This window comes from Syngnathoides biaculeatus, chromosome 13 (genome assembly GCF_019802595.1).
Source record: "Syngnathoides biaculeatus isolate LvHL_M chromosome 13, ASM1980259v1, whole genome shotgun sequence".
Lineage (NCBI taxonomy): Eukaryota > Metazoa > Chordata > Actinopteri > Syngnathiformes > Syngnathidae > Syngnathoides > Syngnathoides biaculeatus.
In genome coordinates, this window is record NC_084652.1 from 5,601,058 (window position 1) to 5,618,006 (window position 16,949).

At 43.2% G+C, this 16,949-nt stretch overlaps 1 protein-coding gene across 2 annotated transcripts in view; it reads left to right on the forward strand.

Moving 5' to 3' along the window:
* The window catches only part of si:ch211-106h4.4 (MAM and LDL-receptor class A domain-containing protein 2), a 49,224-nt gene that overhangs the window by 9,188 nt on the left and 23,087 nt on the right, over positions 1-16,949 (forward strand). For both annotated transcript variants that reach the window (XM_061838578.1, XM_061838579.1), the window contains exons 2-22: positions 4,208-4,336; positions 4,410-4,532; positions 4,608-4,710; positions 4,783-4,948; positions 6,057-6,270; positions 6,357-6,482; positions 7,246-7,370; positions 7,801-8,038; positions 8,108-8,364; positions 10,515-10,605; positions 10,687-10,827; positions 11,449-11,580; positions 11,746-11,879; positions 11,955-12,120; positions 12,268-12,387; positions 13,397-13,551; positions 13,621-13,716; positions 13,810-13,900; positions 14,978-15,097; positions 15,265-15,367; positions 16,158-16,305. In XM_061838578.1, coding sequence (XP_061694562.1) covers positions 4,208-4,336; positions 4,410-4,532; positions 4,608-4,710; positions 4,783-4,948; positions 6,057-6,270; positions 6,357-6,482; positions 7,246-7,370; positions 7,801-8,038; positions 8,108-8,364; positions 10,515-10,605; positions 10,687-10,827; positions 11,449-11,580; positions 11,746-11,879; positions 11,955-12,120; positions 12,268-12,387; positions 13,397-13,551; positions 13,621-13,716; positions 13,810-13,900; positions 14,978-15,097; positions 15,265-15,367; positions 16,158-16,305 — 2,978 coding nt within the window. The remainder of the gene's footprint in view (positions 1-4,207; positions 4,337-4,409; positions 4,533-4,607; positions 4,711-4,782; positions 4,949-6,056; positions 6,271-6,356; positions 6,483-7,245; positions 7,371-7,800; positions 8,039-8,107; positions 8,365-10,514; positions 10,606-10,686; positions 10,828-11,448; positions 11,581-11,745; positions 11,880-11,954; positions 12,121-12,267; positions 12,388-13,396; positions 13,552-13,620; positions 13,717-13,809; positions 13,901-14,977; positions 15,098-15,264; positions 15,368-16,157; positions 16,306-16,949) is intronic.

The following is a 16,949-nucleotide window of genomic DNA, read 5'->3' on the forward strand; positions in this document are numbered from 1 at the left end:
AATGCATATTAAAAATAAATATATGTCATGGAGAGGTTTACCGAAGTTTAATGTGAGTATATTTTCGTGCCGTCTTCAACCCACTTAGCATTGAACCATGCTTTCCTAGACTGTCAATATGGCCTGTCGCGTGACTTGGGTGACGTAGGTGCACGGGCTCTACATCAACTCTGCACTGCTTGCAAGTATAACTTGAGCTTTGACTGGTGAATTATTTCCAATTGAGCTTGTGCACTAGATATTTTTTTTTCTTACAATTTGAACTTCCTCTGGATGAATTCAGCTGACTTCCTGTTGGATATCTCCACCCATATGGCCCCTCACTTACAGACACTGCACAGTTTAATGTAATCTTAAGCGTACCAATAAAACGGGGAAGCATGCAAATGAATAACCAGAAACAATATAGCTGGCGGCGGCACGGTGGAGCATTGGCCTCACAGTTCTGAGGTCCCGGGTTCAATCCCGGACCTGCCTGTGTGGAGTTTGCATGTTCTCCCCGTTCCTGCGTGGGTTTTCTCCGCTCACTCTGGTTTCCTCGCACATCCCAAAAACATGCAACATTATTTGGACACTTTAAAATTGCGCCTAGGTGTGACTGTGAGTGCGGCCGTGTGTCTCGATATGCCCTGCGATTGGCTGGCAACCAATTCAGGGTGTACCCCGCCTCCTGCCCGTTGACAGCTGGGATAAACTCCAGCACTCCTGCGACCCTCGTACGGATAAGCGGCTAAAAAAATGGATGGATGGAATATAGCTGGAACTGTCTGCATCTGGTTTATCCACTTTTGCCTTTTATACATAACCTACCAAAGCGGGATTTTGTTGTCGATAATCTCGCAATCAGATGATGAGATTTGAGTGGGAAAAAAGTGCAATATATGAAGTTGTTGTCAGTAATTGTTTTCAAAAACGGGAGGGGAGAGGATAGGTGTTAAACTTCTCACCCTGTTCCTTGAATGCAGCATTCTCTTTCACAGAAGTGGCATTCCCAACCCTGTTATGATCTCTGTAAATATAGTGTTGGTGCTGTGTACACAAGATAGCAACAGGGAGAAAAAGGTTTAAAAAAAAAAAAAAAAGACTTTTATCGGAAGCGTGAAAGGGGTTTAGCGTTTTTCCATTGAGATTTTTGCTGTTCACAGTATGTATCAGTTGGGCAGATACAGCAATCTTTTAAAAGCCACGTTTTATTGCACTGTTGCTGACAAGGAGAACATGTTCCGTGCATCCAAAGTGTAGCAACATAATATCCTGTTTTGGATCATTCACAAGTTGACGCTGTCAAACATCAGTCATCGCATTTTTGCATTTTCACTTCCTCTCGGTTCGTTGGACGCCGCTGAAATATGTTAATTTATTCTCGAAGCTGGTGTGTGTTTATGGAAGCCGCCAGCACTTTTCACCTTTCAAGCATTATCGCTGATCTCTTGCTTGTGCTCCGCGGTACGTGACCCGAGGAGCATACGCAAACCTTTGATCGGGATTGATTGCAAAGCTGACGTCCTTTTGAACTCAGCAACTCTTAAGGGTGGCCCCGTGTCGTCCAAATGAGAAACTGCTCATAGCATCGATTGCTGTGCTGATTTTTTTTTTTTCAAAGTATGATTTTTGTTACCAACCGGGAAGCGGTGCTAGGCATAGCGATGAGGCGAAGAACTTCTATTAGGCCAGAGTGCGAAGGGAAAATAATGTGCACCCATAAAATTAATAAAAGTATTTTCACTTGTGAAGGCACAATTTCTTCACAAAGTTACTGAATTATACTTTTAATTAGTAGTGCTGATTATGATGTCGTCTCCATCCATTTTCCAAGCCACTCATCCTCTGAAGGTTTGCGGGGATTATGATGTTAGCTAACGCTAGTTTGTGGTAACAATACAGCTCAGAAAATATTTTGGCTTGGGTATGAAAGTGTAGATTATCACTTGAAAATGCCAATATTTCTCATACCAAACTTCCAAGTCATGGATGGAGAAGATGGAAATTGGCGATAGTCTCATGCAAATTTTCCCAATTATTACAGAAAAATTTTGTCTTGCTCATAGTTTACAGAAGAGTTTTCAGAATGCAAAAATTTAACGATTGATGGGAAGGCAGGTACTTCAAGAAGTATTTGTAAGTAATCCATCCATTTTCCTTGCTGCTTATCCTCACAAGGGTCACAGGGAGTGCTGGAGCATATGCGAGCTGTTAACGGGCAGGAGGCGGGGTACACCGTGAACTGGTTGCCAGCCAATCGCAGGGCACATGGTGACAGGCAACAGCCACACTCACAATCACACCTAGGGGCAATTTAGAGTGTCCAGTTAATGTTGCATGTTTTGGGGATGTGGGAGGAAACCAGAGTACCCGGAGAAAACCCACGCAGGCGCGGGGAGAACATGCATACTCCACACAGGCAGAGTCGGGATTGAACCCGGGTCCTCAGAACTATGAGGCCAACGCTTTACCCCCCTCCCCCACCGTGTCGCCTTTGTAAGTACTCCCAAAGCCAAATTTTCTCAATTGACCCCTTTATGTCACAAACACGAGAAATGGGGTCGGACCCAAATGCAGGACTCCGAGGCAGTGACAGTTTTTGAGGGAACTTTAATCCAGGAAGAGGTCATACACAGGTCAGCAGTTCAACAAACGCAAAGGCACAAAAACACCTGGCAAAAGGCAAGGTCCAAAAATATGAAAACGGGGTCAGATAACTGCAAGACTTAACATGATTTGGCTGTGGTGGCACAAGAACGCTGGGCCGTGGCAACGAGACAAATCCACAACAAGAAGCTCTTATACTCGCGTAGATTCATGCAGTCTCATACAACGAACCGGCAACTAATGATACCAAACGCGAGTCTTGATGAGGGGCAGGCGAGGAGCTTCCGTCAGGAGCAGCCACCCACACGACGGTGGCAAGACCACGGCCCCAATCTTTTAGCAGCAAGAACCGTCTAAGGTTACTTCTTGTAATCTCTTTGGTATCAAGATTAAAGTTGAGCACTTGAGGGCTATAAAGATGGACCACAAAACCTTAATGTCGTTCATTCAGTCACCTCGTCCTGGACTTTACGCCCGTATCTCCCGTAATGGGCTCATTACTCTCTCAGCTTGCTTGTCATAACACTGTAAAAGTTGCGCTGGAGCAAGAACAGCTACAAACCGTTTACTGGAGGATTAGTTGAGCTTTGGATAAACGGTGCCGTAAATGTCTCTCCAATTTTTTTGAATTAAACTTTGCATCCCATTTCTTTAAAAAATGAGACTATTGCTTGTTGTACTTGCAGGTAAGACCTTTGCATTAGTGTTTATCTCTGAGGTATTTTTTTTAAATTATTTCCTTTTTTTTTTAATGATGACCTCTGAGGCCCATCCTTGGGGGTTCTTATAATAGTTTCTCTAAGGTTTTATTGTTTTTTTTTTTTTTTTTTTTAGAAACATTTCTTGGATGTTGCTTATCCCTACTCTATATCTATTAAGTTCCACATAATTGTGTAAAATAGATCCAGATACCAAAAATCAAACTCTAAAGATGATTCTGATTCTAATTGACTACAGCGTGGCTTCAATGTAGTAACATAGCAAAACGTTTAAAACTGCCTTTTAATAGTGGTTGAATTTTAATGGTGTGTTTTGATAGTTTGAGTCCTTAAATGTATTTGCCAATGTGAGCTTTTTTATTTTTTTAAACAATATCTTATATCTTTACATTTGTGTTCAAATCTTCTTCTATGTGTGAGTAGCAACTTTTTACCCGACAACATGAATAAAAATGGGTGAAAAATGCCTGGTAAATGAGTGGAATCCAGTCAAGTCACCATCAATTAAAAAAAAACAAACAAAAAAACATTCTTTCATAATTTCACGGAACTATCTATTTTATTATGATAAAGCAGAATAATAACTATTTTTATATTGTAATGAGCATTTACCAGAACAGGCTGTGATGAGATATTAGTGCATTTAGTATGTGGTTAATTGCCCAAGGTTATTCTGCATTCAGTACTTTAACTACGTGGCTATAGTATCTCTCTCTGGTAAGGCATAAAATAGACGACCCTGGGGATTTGCCCAGAATAGAAAACATTTCCACAGGATGATAAATCCATGTTTTACCAGGTCTTCAAAGTGTTGCGAAATTGAGTTTGAAAATATACTCCGCTCAGATTTGCTCTTTGTTATATTTGTGACATTTAAAAAAAAAAAAAATCCCCCACAGTCTGTTTTGTCAGCACATCCTCGTGCCCCGATGGAACGTTTAAGTGCACGACTGGAGAATGCCTTGATGCTGGAGTTGTTTGCGACTTCAAAAAAGACTGCGATGACGGTTCAGATGAAGCCTTTTGCGGTAAGCCTTGCATCGCTATGATCATTAATAACTGTTCTTCAATTCAAATGTACGTGAACTTCCTTCATTTTAGGCTCGTGCGATTTTGAGGATCACCAGTGTGGTTGGAACAGCACCACATTTTACCCTTGGACGAGGCAGTGGGCAAACGTCACCTCGATACCTGGACAGGACCATACTTCAGGGAGCCCGTGGGGTAAAGTGTGTTCCCATTAGCTACCGAGTTCAGTGTTTTATGTAGCTTTACTAGCTTCTTGTTTGTTTTCAACAGGGCACGTCATGTCTATTGACGGCAAAGAAAAGTGTGGATTTCTTGCATCGGCAGTTTTGGAATATTCCATGGAGAAAACGCCAGCCGTGGGCTGCCAGCTCAGGTAGTACAGTAACTTCGCGACGACAGTGTTTATGAGTGTCGATGCCAGATAATCAATAAAATGCGATTTCAGCTTCTGGTACTACATTCATTATGAAAGCTTCCCCTTATTATCCTCACCCATTGACGTAATCATGGTTCGAGGGACGGATAAGTACGAACTGCTGGAGACAGAGGGGATAACGAAGGCCTGGCAGAATGTCCGGACTGTCCTAGGAAATCGCCCTGGAGGGTACAAGGTATGGATGTGTATATTACTAATAATACATAAGAACTGATGAATGCCATCTTGAAGCTACTGAAGTAAAAATGTACTATGAAAAGAATATTCAAAAGATCAGCACGGTGAACAGGAGGCTATCATGCCTGCAACACAGTTCCGATGTTTGGGGTTCGACTGGGATTTCCGGCTTTTTCCAACACTCCCCAAAAATATGTTAGCTTGATTAAAAGTCAAGCGTCATCCCTATAAACATTCTAAAATAGATATTGAAATGAAAAGTACATATAACATTATTCACTTCAATGTCCATCCGAAAAAATAAATATGAGCGGAGAGCGCGTCATCCATGCGCAAAGTTGCAGAAGTATCATCCGACATCCAAGCGGTCGCCATATTGTCACCATGTCACCCCCGGACATTCGCCATTGAAAACACGCTGTGGCCCCAACGATGGGACACGGCCCTTCTGACACGGAAGCTCTTTTCGAAGAAGAGAACATCTCACCATCGAGTGAAGTGTCCGGGGCAATATTACCCTACTGTTTCGAGACACATTGAGATGATATGCGGATCGCGGTCAAACCACCTCCCCGCCCGATCCACTTCGTGCGGCGGTGATATAAACAACACCGCCCGCGAGCAACGACGACGCCGCGGCCAAACCGCCTCCCTGTCCGATCCTCTTCCGCGGCGGAGATGAGCCACCGCGGCCCGGCGCCTCGACAAACCAACCCGGCTCGGCCTTGTCGACAAGTGTGTGCCCATATGCGTCAAAATCATGTTTTGTGGTGAAAAAACGGATGGGTCCATACCGGCTGCCGTTTTTTCATTAATAACATACTAAAAATCATCAATTTCATGACGAATGACCTTTAAAGAATAAATTGTCCATCGGTGTGAATGTGAGTGCTCATGCTTGTCTATATCCGGGCTACGATTGGCTGGTGACCGTGACTCTAATAAGGACAAGCGTTGAGGAAATAGATTGATGGATGAATATTCGAAACAAAAAAATGAGGACATTTTCTCAAATTTCCAACCCAAGGTTGCTAAATTATCAAAGCAAAAAAAGATTTCAAACAAAATATCATTTTATTTACAGTAAAACATCTGACTCTTGACAGCTCCAGTTTTCCTACAATTGTCCTTACTATGAACCCACGACGGTAATGCTGGACGACGTCAGCTTCCAAAAGTGTGCAGAGGGCGACATCCCTGATGGGTTCGAGCAGCTCTCCTGCCATTTTGAAGAAGACACCTGTTCCTGGTTCCACGATTACACTGCCAGCATCCTGTGGAAGCGGGTATCAGGAGGATTCCAATACCCAGAAGGCAATGGTTAGTATTATCAGCTAATATACAGTAAATAATTTTTAACTTTGCCACGAGACATGATTTTGCACGTTTTCTGCCCTCACCACCAGGCTATTACATGCTCATATCCAGCAGACAGAGCCAGAACATCTCAGCTACAGCAAGACTGGTCGGCTTCGCTGTGGGCCGTGTCATATGCGTGAGCTTTCACTACCACATTTTTGGCAGCAGCATTGGTAGGAACCCAATTTTAAAATCATTCACCGTAATTTCCGGTCTATAAGCCGCGACTTTTTTCACGCGCTTTCAACCCTGTGGTGCGGTGATGCGGATAATTTGTGCATTTTTTTTTTTGTGTAACGGCCGCAAGGGGGCACTCGAGCTGAAAAGGTAAGAGTGAAACCGGTGGAATATATGTGCCAAAGAAGTGACTTGTACCGTTTTGTTTTTTTTTTAACGCCCCTGTTAGCGCTGCAATAGCGTGTCGCTGATGAGTTATTGCCGTGTCTCCGTGATTTTTACCAGTTTTTTTTTGACCGCCATCGCGTTAACGTCGCACTAGCGAGTTGCTGCTGTGCTACTGCCATGTCTTAGTGATTTAGGTATGATTTTTTTCAACCGGCCCTGTTAGTGCTGTGCTACCGTGTTGCTACCGTGTAGTTGTCACGGCTGTTTTTTGGGTTTTTTTTTTACCGGTATGTTGTTGTTTTTTACCAGCCCTGTTTGTGTTACCCTGTTGTTGCTATGTTAAGATAAGCTAAGGTATTAAAACTTTGAAAAGCCTTTCTGTGTATCGCTTTTCTTTGTAAATGTCTCATGTTTAATGTGGGCACTTCCGGCTTTTACACAGGTGCAGCGGTATGTACCAAATGGTATTTCCTTTACAAATGTACTGGGTGAGGCTTATATCCAGGTGCGCCCTGTAGGCCGGAAATTATGGTAATTGGAATCCTCTTTAGATTGAAAAAATTGGCTAAAACTATATTTCTTAATCAACAGGTTCATTGAAGTTCATTGTTAAGCGCCAAGGGGAAGCAGAGGACGTTGTGTGGATCAGGAGTGGTACTCAGGGAAACAAATGGAGATTTGCTGATCTGGCCTTTTCCAGCGAAAACCCAATACAGGTTTTGAGTTTTGTCTTTATTTCATACACTTGCTAGCTACAATAATTGGCAAAAATGAATTAGCTGTACCTATCATGAGCAGAGGTGCTTTAAACCAGATCCCAATGATAGACGAGATATTTAAGATCCCAAAAACTATTTTTTTAAAAGCACATGCGATGGCGAGATGCACTAAGCCAAAAAAATAACTCATCGCAAGAGGCTGGCTGCTTGAAAAGTAGATCTTGTGGTAAAAAAGTCTGGGCACCCCTGATGTACAGTATGCTACGATGGGACACTTTGCTGGTGTCAAATGCAATCTCACTTTTGTTTGACAGGCATACCATAGACTCATTCAATTCTATTGGGACTGATAGCATCAATGAAACCTGAGCGTGGTTATCTTTGCAACTTGTAGTTGACTTGCTGATGTTTTTTTGCGGTTCTCCAGTTCATCATTGAAGCCGTGGTGGGGGGTAAGCAAGGCACCATCTCCATAGACGACATCGTCGTGTCTAGTAAGGAGAGTGGCTCATGTCCACCCGACCGTGAGTGCACCTTCCAGGGCTCCTTCTGTGGTCTGCAACACGTCCCATCCGCTGACTTCAGCTGGAGTCGAATCACCGGGGCATCCCAGCCTGCCAACTCCTCGGGTCCCCACACAGATCACACCCTGGAAACGGAGCACGGTTAGAACCTCATCATTACCCATCATTTTTATTCGTGAATAAGAACCAGCACCTTCATCTCTTGTGTAGGCTATTACCTCAGCGCTCAGTTGTGGAGACACTCACCAGGCTCCCGAGGCCAAATAGTGACTGCACTGGTGGACTCCACCCCCGCTGACGGGGAATGCATCATGTTCTGGTACTTCATGGAGGGAAAAGGTGTGGGCCACCTCAACGTTTACCTTTTAACTGCTGACACTTCCGTCAAGCTGTGGAGCAGAAGCGGAAATCAAGGAACCCGCTGGAGGCACGGACGAGTGTCCCTTCTTAGCCTTGGACCTTATCAGGTAGGAATTAATGGCCTTGGCTTTTTATCTACTCAACTGCATGTTTGCAGTTTTTATTAGTCCAGAGGTGTTTTGGGGACTAAATCTTATATTACATTTATGCACACGCAGCATTGTCGCTCCTTCATCACACAAATGGCCAGACACAATGGCATACTGTTTGCATACGGCGTTGCGCATATACGCGATGGTGCTATGATAATTGTGTGTTTCCTCTCTGAAAGACGGTGTCAAATATGTTGTAGCAGAGAGCTAATTATTGTAGTGGGTCGCTTGTAACTTAAATAAAATTCATAACAATGATTGAGATGGACTCGGTCACAGCTCTCTCTCTCTCTTTCTGTCTCTCTCAGTGGAAAAATACAACTTTCAACCCTTTAAACATGCACTTGTGCAAATGCGAAAAGGTTAATTTCTTTTACCGTCTCGAGCCCTTAATGATCTGACGCTGTGACGATTGTGCAAATAGTAGCGTATTCTCTAGCACGAGTGGCCAGTAGTAATCAACAACACAGACCAAACAGCGTACGAGTGATGTAGAAATGTCCTGACAGAGATGAGCAGTTTTGGTAGCATGCGATAAATTTCCAAGTGAGTTGGATATAATGTGTGTGTATATGTGTTTTTTTTTTTTTACCAGATGGGAAAACACGGTTGTCTACCACTTGTTAAAATGTTCAACTGCGGTGAAGGAAATAAGTATTTGAACACCCTGCTATATTGTAAGTTCTCCCACTTAGAAATCATGGAGGGATCTGAAATTTTCATCTTAGGTGGATGTCCACTGTGAGAGAGGTAATCTAAAAAGAAAAATCCAGAAATCACAAGATATGATTTTTTTAACAATTTATTTGTGTGATAAATATTTAAAGACCTGTCTGTCAACTACAATTTTGACCCTTAAAGACCTGTTTGTCCACCTTTAAAAAGTCCAACTCCACTCCATGTATTATCCTGAATCAGATTCCCCTGTGTGGGGTCGTTAGCTGCATAAAGACACCTGTCCACCCCATACAATCAGTAAGACTCAAACTTGTAACATGTTCCGTGTTTGGAGGAAGATGAATGATGAGTTCCAGCCCAAGAACACCATCCCTACTGTGAAGCATGGAGGTGGTAGCATCATGCTTTGGGGGTGTTTTTCTGCACATGGGACAGGCTCACTGCACTGTATTAAGGAGAGGATGACCCCCGGCTATGTATTGCGAGATTTTGGGGAACAACTTCTTTCCCTCAGTAAGAGCAATGAAGATGGGTCGTGGGTGGGTCTTTCAACATGACAATGACCTAAAGCACACAGCGTGGAAAACCAAGGAGTGGCTCCGTAAGAAGCATATCAAGGTTCTGGCATGGCCTAGCCAATCTCCAGACCTAAACCCTATAGAAAATCTTTGGAGGGAGCATAGAAACCTGTCTGATCTATAGAAGATCTGTGTGGAGGAGTGGGCCAAAATCCCTCCTGCAGTGTGTGCAAACGTGGTGAACAACTACAGGAAACGTTTGACCTCTGTAATTGCAAACAAAAGCTACTGTACCAAATATTAACATTGGTTTTCTCAGGTGTTCAAGTACTTATTTGCTGCTGTATCACAAAAATAAATCGTTAAAAAAAAATCATACATTATGATTTCTGGATTTTTCTTTTTAGATGATCTCTCTCACGGTGGACATGCACCTGAGATGAAAATTTCAGACCCCTCCACGATTTCTAAGTTGGAGAAGTTGCCGTATAGCAGGGTGTTCAAATACTTATTTTCTTCACTGTAATTATCACGACACTGCATTAGAGTGGAGAAAAATGCAGCACATAGTAGATACACTGGATATAATGGTATTTGGATTTTTGGTGAGGTACCAAGCTGTATGGAGTTCCTACGTGGAACATATTAGGTAAGTGATGGGAGGTTTGACTGCCTCACAGTCGAGCCACAAATCTGGTCCTGAAACAAACAACGGCGCAGCTCAGCCTCCGCGCGGCATTGCGACCGTAATATATTTTAAAATAAAGAGGAACCACATCAGTAAGCAGATCTCAACTCTCCTTCACCGCTCACAGAAGAGGCAATTCCTTGTCAACCAATCAACATCTTTCCGGCCGTCTCGCTCCGCCCTCCAAAATGTTGCCGACGGCGTGCTTTTTGCCGTGACAGGTGATGTTTGAAGCAGTGGCAGGTGATGGGCGGAAGAGAGATATCGCCATCGATGATATGACTGTTCAGAATGGGGTGTGTCCTCCTGAAGGTTAGCGATGTCATGCAAATAAACATCTGAAAGAAACACAGTAGTAATTGTTCGACAATGTTTGTTATTTTTTTTTTTTAGGTTTTTGTGACTTTGAAACAGATTTTTGCGGTTGGGTGAACAACCCTCCGGCAGAGTCCGGGATCGACTGGGACTGGCTTTCCGGAACCGAAGGAGGCTCTTTTGTCCCACCTATGGATCACTCCACAGACTCCTCTCTTGGTAAGACACGTGATGAAAGACCTGGCCTGCGGGGCGCATATGTTCCCCGTCATCATTTCATGTGGCCCGCAAAAGCAAATCATGTGTCGATTTCATGTTTCTTACTAAAATACCAAAACAGGAAATTGTTTTTCAATACCATTATGATATCGCAGGGACTTTTTCTCACCAATCCCCCTTTTAAAATAAATTGATGTGCATGTGCTAAAATACGGCCTTTGTCTTTAATAACTCTCACCATGGTCGACCGACTGAAGCCTTGGTGGTCTCCAATCGTTTTATGATCTTGAGCTTCGTTTTCAGGATAATGGATTTGTCTTTTAGCTGCAGAAGCATTGCTAAAAGACAGCTTTCTTCTTTGGGGTAATAATGTCTAAAAAGGAGGGCGAAAAATGCGAAGATACTCCCGGCGCACAAACTCGGACAAGCATTACCCAGGCAAAACGGCGGACAGGGACAGGCATTGTATAGTCGAAACGTCTTCGGTCAAGACCGTATTAACCCGAGGACTCTCTGTATACTGCCAATGCATGCGTGGCAGCCTGATTGTTTTTCTGGTGAATATTATTTGAGATTTTTAAAAGATTTTTTTTGAAAAGACATTTCTGCTTGTGGCTTCAGGCCACTTTGTGTTGTTTAGGTCCTCCGAGCTTGATAAAGAGGTCGTGGCTCGACTGGAGAGCGAGTGGCTCGAGGGTGTGGACCAAGCTTGTCTTGAGCTCTGGCACTGGGCCGACAGCTGGTTTGGCAACAGTAAGCCCAACGTGTAATTGTACGACACGGTAACTCTGTCTCATGAGTAGGGGTTTACTGATACACGAACAATCGCACTTCGATTGATATCGTTGTTTAAATGCGAGGTTTGGCTTCCATATGGTACATTTTAGATATTAAGGATTTTTCAAAATGTCATTCCAGAACCATCATATGTTAATCTGACTGTATTTGTGAACGAGACTTCTGGCCTGCGTCAGATATGGAGCACAAGTGGATTCATCAATTATACATGGATCCAGGACAAGGTCGATTACAGTGCATCGGGCCCTCACCAGGTACAGTCAGTTAAGTGTCTAGGCCTGATTAATTCAATGCTACATTGTGTATGAACTATTATTCCTTTCAAACAGATTATCTTGCAAGCCACCACTCAAAACTCACATTCAGCCTTTTCCCTTGATGACGTCCACATCATAAAGAATAAGTCATGTCATGGTGTTATCCCCACGACCACCCCGTATCCCGCCACCACCACCGCTACCCCAGACTCTGGCGTGCACTGCACTTTTGAAGAAGGTGACAGGAAAGGTTTCAATAACAGCCGCAGATTTAGAAGGCCGACAAAAATCAGGATGTGATTGAATCTGAATTCTGAATTTAATCACGGACTTCCACAATCCTACCGATAAATCCGTTGCATATTAATGTGTGTCTTTAACATAGACCTGTGTAACTGGCTCCACGAGGTCAACGATGACTTCAACTGGACTCTCAGTAGAGGCCTGGAAGTTGACGGGCCATGGAACGGACCACTGTACGATCACACTGTAGGAAATAACCAAGGTACATATTCCTAACACCTGTTCAAAATCTTTTTGGTGCCTTCAGAGTAAGAGTTGATTGATAAAGTAAATAAATAAGCCTCCCAAAAATGTACAGTGCTTGGCAAACAAAAGCAACCGTCCAGCACCATGAAGTGCTTTCTATGGAAGGAAATTAGTGCCACCAGGATTTGAATTTGTAAAGCCACAGAAAAGAGGATTTGAATTTGAAATGTAAAGTGATCACATTTCAGTAGTTGCCACAATTCGCTCTCTGAAATTGAACCGACTACAATTCGCTGTCTGAAATTCACCGTCTGTGCCACCAGGCAGGGTTACTTCAGATCAGATCCGAACGCCAGGCCAATCGCAGTTAGGCTTTTCGAGTCACGTGACGTCACGTACTAAGAAGCTGTGTAAAAGCTGCAAGTGCCCACATTGAAACTCACATTGAAACACGAGATATTTACAAAGACAGACGGTACACAGAAAGAGCTTAAGGCTAGCGTTGCGCTAATTTTAACAGCGTCGGTTAAAATAAAACTTACCAGTGAATATCACTGAGACACTGCAGTAACACAACAGCAACACGCTAGCACAGCGCTAACAGGGTTGGTAAAAGTTCTTCGGCACATATATTCCACCGGTCTCATTCTTACCTTTTCTGCTCGAGTGCCCCCTTGCACAAATTAGCCACATCACCGCATAAACCGCAGGGGTTGAAAGCATGTGGAAAAAGTCGCGGCTTGTAGGACGGGAATTACGGTGGAAAAAGTCGCAGCTTGTAGGCCGGGAATTACGGTAAATACCTGTTATTTGTAACCAGAATCAAGACATTATGACATTCTTTATGTTTTGAGAAATATATGTATTCCAATACTAATGAAATTTTACCATCAAAAATATGGATTTGGTGACACTTGAATGAATTTGTAAAGCACCGGCTGCTATCATGATGATTTAAAAGTTGCACTCGTCACATCTTATCTAGTAAATAAGTTACATTTTTCTCATCTTTTTTCATTCCCAAGGGTTTTATTTACTTATAAATGGCTCTGGATTCAGTGCAAGTGAGAGGGCGAGCATCTCTGCTGATGTCAGCCTTTCAACGTCGAAAATCTGCGTTGGGTTCTGGTATTACATGTTGGGCCCGTCGGTGTCCAGGATTGATCTGCGAGTTGAGACAGTAAGTGGCCTTGTACAGAATTGGTAACACTTTAAATATGGAAACAATTTTATTTATTTATTTTCAAAGAACTCCTCCAAAGTGTTGGTTTGGACTCGCAGAGGGACGCAGAATCCAGAATGGATCAATGCACAAGTAACCATCAACATGGAGGAAATGATACGGGTAGAGTTTTAGCTGAAATGTGCATAATCTATTCATAAAGATGATGCTATGTACTAAAGAAAAATGAATGAAAGCATTTTTTTCTCTCTATAGTTGATCTTCACCGGCCAGAGAAACAGTCACAGCGAGGGATTTCTTGCGCTGGATGACGTCACTGTGAGCAGTGGGGCCTGCGAGAAGCAAAGTGCGTGGACACAAAGTTGTGGAACCTTTAGGAGCGTAACAGCACATGTATATTTAGCTTTGGAACATTCCGCACATTATAAGTTCGCAAACGGCGCGTATTGATAAAGGTCAGAAAGCGTAACTGCCTCGCACTTTGTCCCCGGGATGGCTACGCCATAAACAGTGCGGCTCAGCTTCTGGCTAACGTGTTCCGTGACTAGCATAATAATTCATCCAGTTCAAACGGTTATCATTTCATTTGATTGCATCAATAATTTTCCTAAAAAACATGGGGGGGAGTGGGGGAGGGGTCACGTGCCCATCGCCGCGACTGCCATAAATAGGAAGCCGGCTTGCTTGAACAGGCCTTTATGTGGATGTGCGCGACGTATTGGCCACAGCTGAATCAAGCGACGAGGCGGATGATAGTCTAACGTCTTTTTTTTTTTTTTTTTTTTTTTTTTTTTTTGGGCACGCCATCACACGATCAACCAAAACTGCCTCGCGATTCGACGCATTGAGCACCCGTGGTGTAACTGAATTTCCTTTGACATGGGTCATTATGTTGATGACTTCCGACCTAAACGTGTTTTTGGCATCACTTCCGGACACGCTCAGTACGGTTAACTTGCATTTCCTTTTTCTGGGTGAACACTGATTGTTTAGGAGCAGGCTTGTTTTGCTCACGTTTATGAAATAAACACGTACATTAATGTCAAGGCCACACAAAATAAGCAACGTCTTTCAATGTCTATTTTTTCTACTCATAACAAATTTTACGCGTGTGATTTTTCGTGCTCGACTGCACGTTTGCGAGTGCGATGGTGCGCGAGCACTCGCAAATGTGAGCGACTGAGACAAAATGGCAGCCGAGACTCAGGCGTCGTAAAGTTAAAACAGCATAGCTTGATTACTGCGTAACCCAAGGACCCCCTGGTTGTCCAAAATGGCTGTAAACAGTTTTTGGTTTAATTTACAATTTAAATTAAATGGTCTCATATTAACACAAAAGTTGAGCAGTTTTATGTCCTGTCACACACCTTTGAGTAATTATGTCATATTTCCTGCATTCATCTTTGTTCTATGTCATTTTCAGCTGTCTGTGGGTTTGATTCTGACCGGTGCGGATTTGAGAACGATGTGGGTCACGTGGGTCAGTGGGGACGTGAGAGAGGCACGAAAGACAACGTGGATCACACCTATGGAACCGAGACTGGCAAGTAGACTAAATAGAGGCCCATAAACAACCATGAAAAGGCCGTCACGGCAATAAAAAATAATCGCACAATCTGATAAGAGTGGCTTGAAGTTAAACTTTACAACCCCCCCCCTCAAAAAAAAAAAAAACAGTTCAGCGAAAGATAATGGTCTTTTTTCCTGTAGGTTACTATATGACTGTCTTCAACTCAAATACTGAACAACTCGAAATCGCTCAGCTGTTGTCCCCCGTCTTCAACTCACCCGTGGAGATGTGCGCGCGGTTCTGGTGAGTCCAGTGCTGCGATGGTTACATTGTATTTCTTTCCCAAAAGAGAGAGTGTAATTACATACAGTGAAGAAAATAAGTATTTGAACACCCTGGTGTATTGCAAGTTCTCCCACTTGGAAATCATGGAGGGGTCTGAAATTTTCATCGTAGGTGCATGTCCACTGTGAGAGAGAAAAAGAAAAATCCAGAAATCACAATGTATGATTTTTTTTTTAACGATTGATTTGTGTGATACAGCTGCAAATAAGTATTTGAACACCTGAGAGAACCAGTGTTAATATTTGGTACAGTAGCCATAGTTTGCGATTACAGAGGTCAAACGTTTCCTGTAGTTGTTCACCAGGTTTGCACACACTGCAGGAGGGATTTTGGCCCACTCCTCCACACAGATCTTCCCAAAATCAGACAGGTTTCTGGGCTGTCGCTGAGAAACACAGAGTTTCAGCTCCCTCCAAATATTTTCTTTAGGGTTTAGGTGTGGAGACTGGTTAGGCCACGCCAGAACCTGGATATGCTTCTTACGGAGCCACTACTTGGTTTTCCTGGCTGTGTGCTTTGGTTCATTGTCATGTTGAAAGACCAGGCCACGAACCATCTTCAGTCCTATTACTGAGGGAAAGAGGTTGTTCCCCAAAATCTCACAATACATGGCCACGGTCATCCTCTGCACCTACTAAGAAAATTTCAGCCCCCTCCATGTTTTCTAAGTGGGAGAACTTGCAATATAGCAGGGAGTTCAAATACTTACTTTCTTCACTGTATACGTGCACGTCATATGTTTAACCAGGTATCGCTTGCCCGCTGGAGCATCAAATATGCTGTCGGTCTTTGTGTGGAGTAATGAACTGGGTGAGCCCCTTTGGCAGCGGTCTGGATCTCCCTCTTTGGCTTGGGAGGTGGCAGAAGTTACTGTATTTTGGCCAACAAAGTTCCATGTAAGACTTTTTTTTTTTTTTCGCTTGAGAAGTGGCATGTTACAATTTGTCAGCGCAGTGGATTAGTGATTAGCATGTTTGTCTTTACATATTCTCCCCATGCGTCTGTACTCTGGATTTCTCCCACATCCCAGAAACCTACTGAAGACTCTGAATTGTCCATAATTGTGTGAATGCTTGTCCACCGGTATCATATAGTTCTTCTGATCCGCTGGTGACCAGTCAAGGGTGTTACACACCTCCTGTCCCAAACTGATCTGCGATAGGTTCCAGGCTCTGCGTCTGGCTTGCAGCATAAATGTATTTTTACATTCAATGTACAAAAGCATAAATATTTGCTAGTTGACAGACTGCAAGCCTCACATTTTCTCCTGATTCCATGGCTAAACATAGCGTACAGCTTAAAACACACTGTTGAACCCAGCGCCCAGGTAGGTCGCTATCGGTGATCGTCTAGTCGAGTCTTAATAGGTGACATCATCACCGGTAAAACTGAAAGCAAGTGTACCCTGCCCACTGATCTAAAAAAAAATTAATATGAATGAATATTTTCATTTTGGAACCAATTAGATCTTTGAAGCATTCATTTCTGCATTTTCAGTGCCTTGCTTTTTGTGAGATTAGTACACGGCCATAGCAAATGT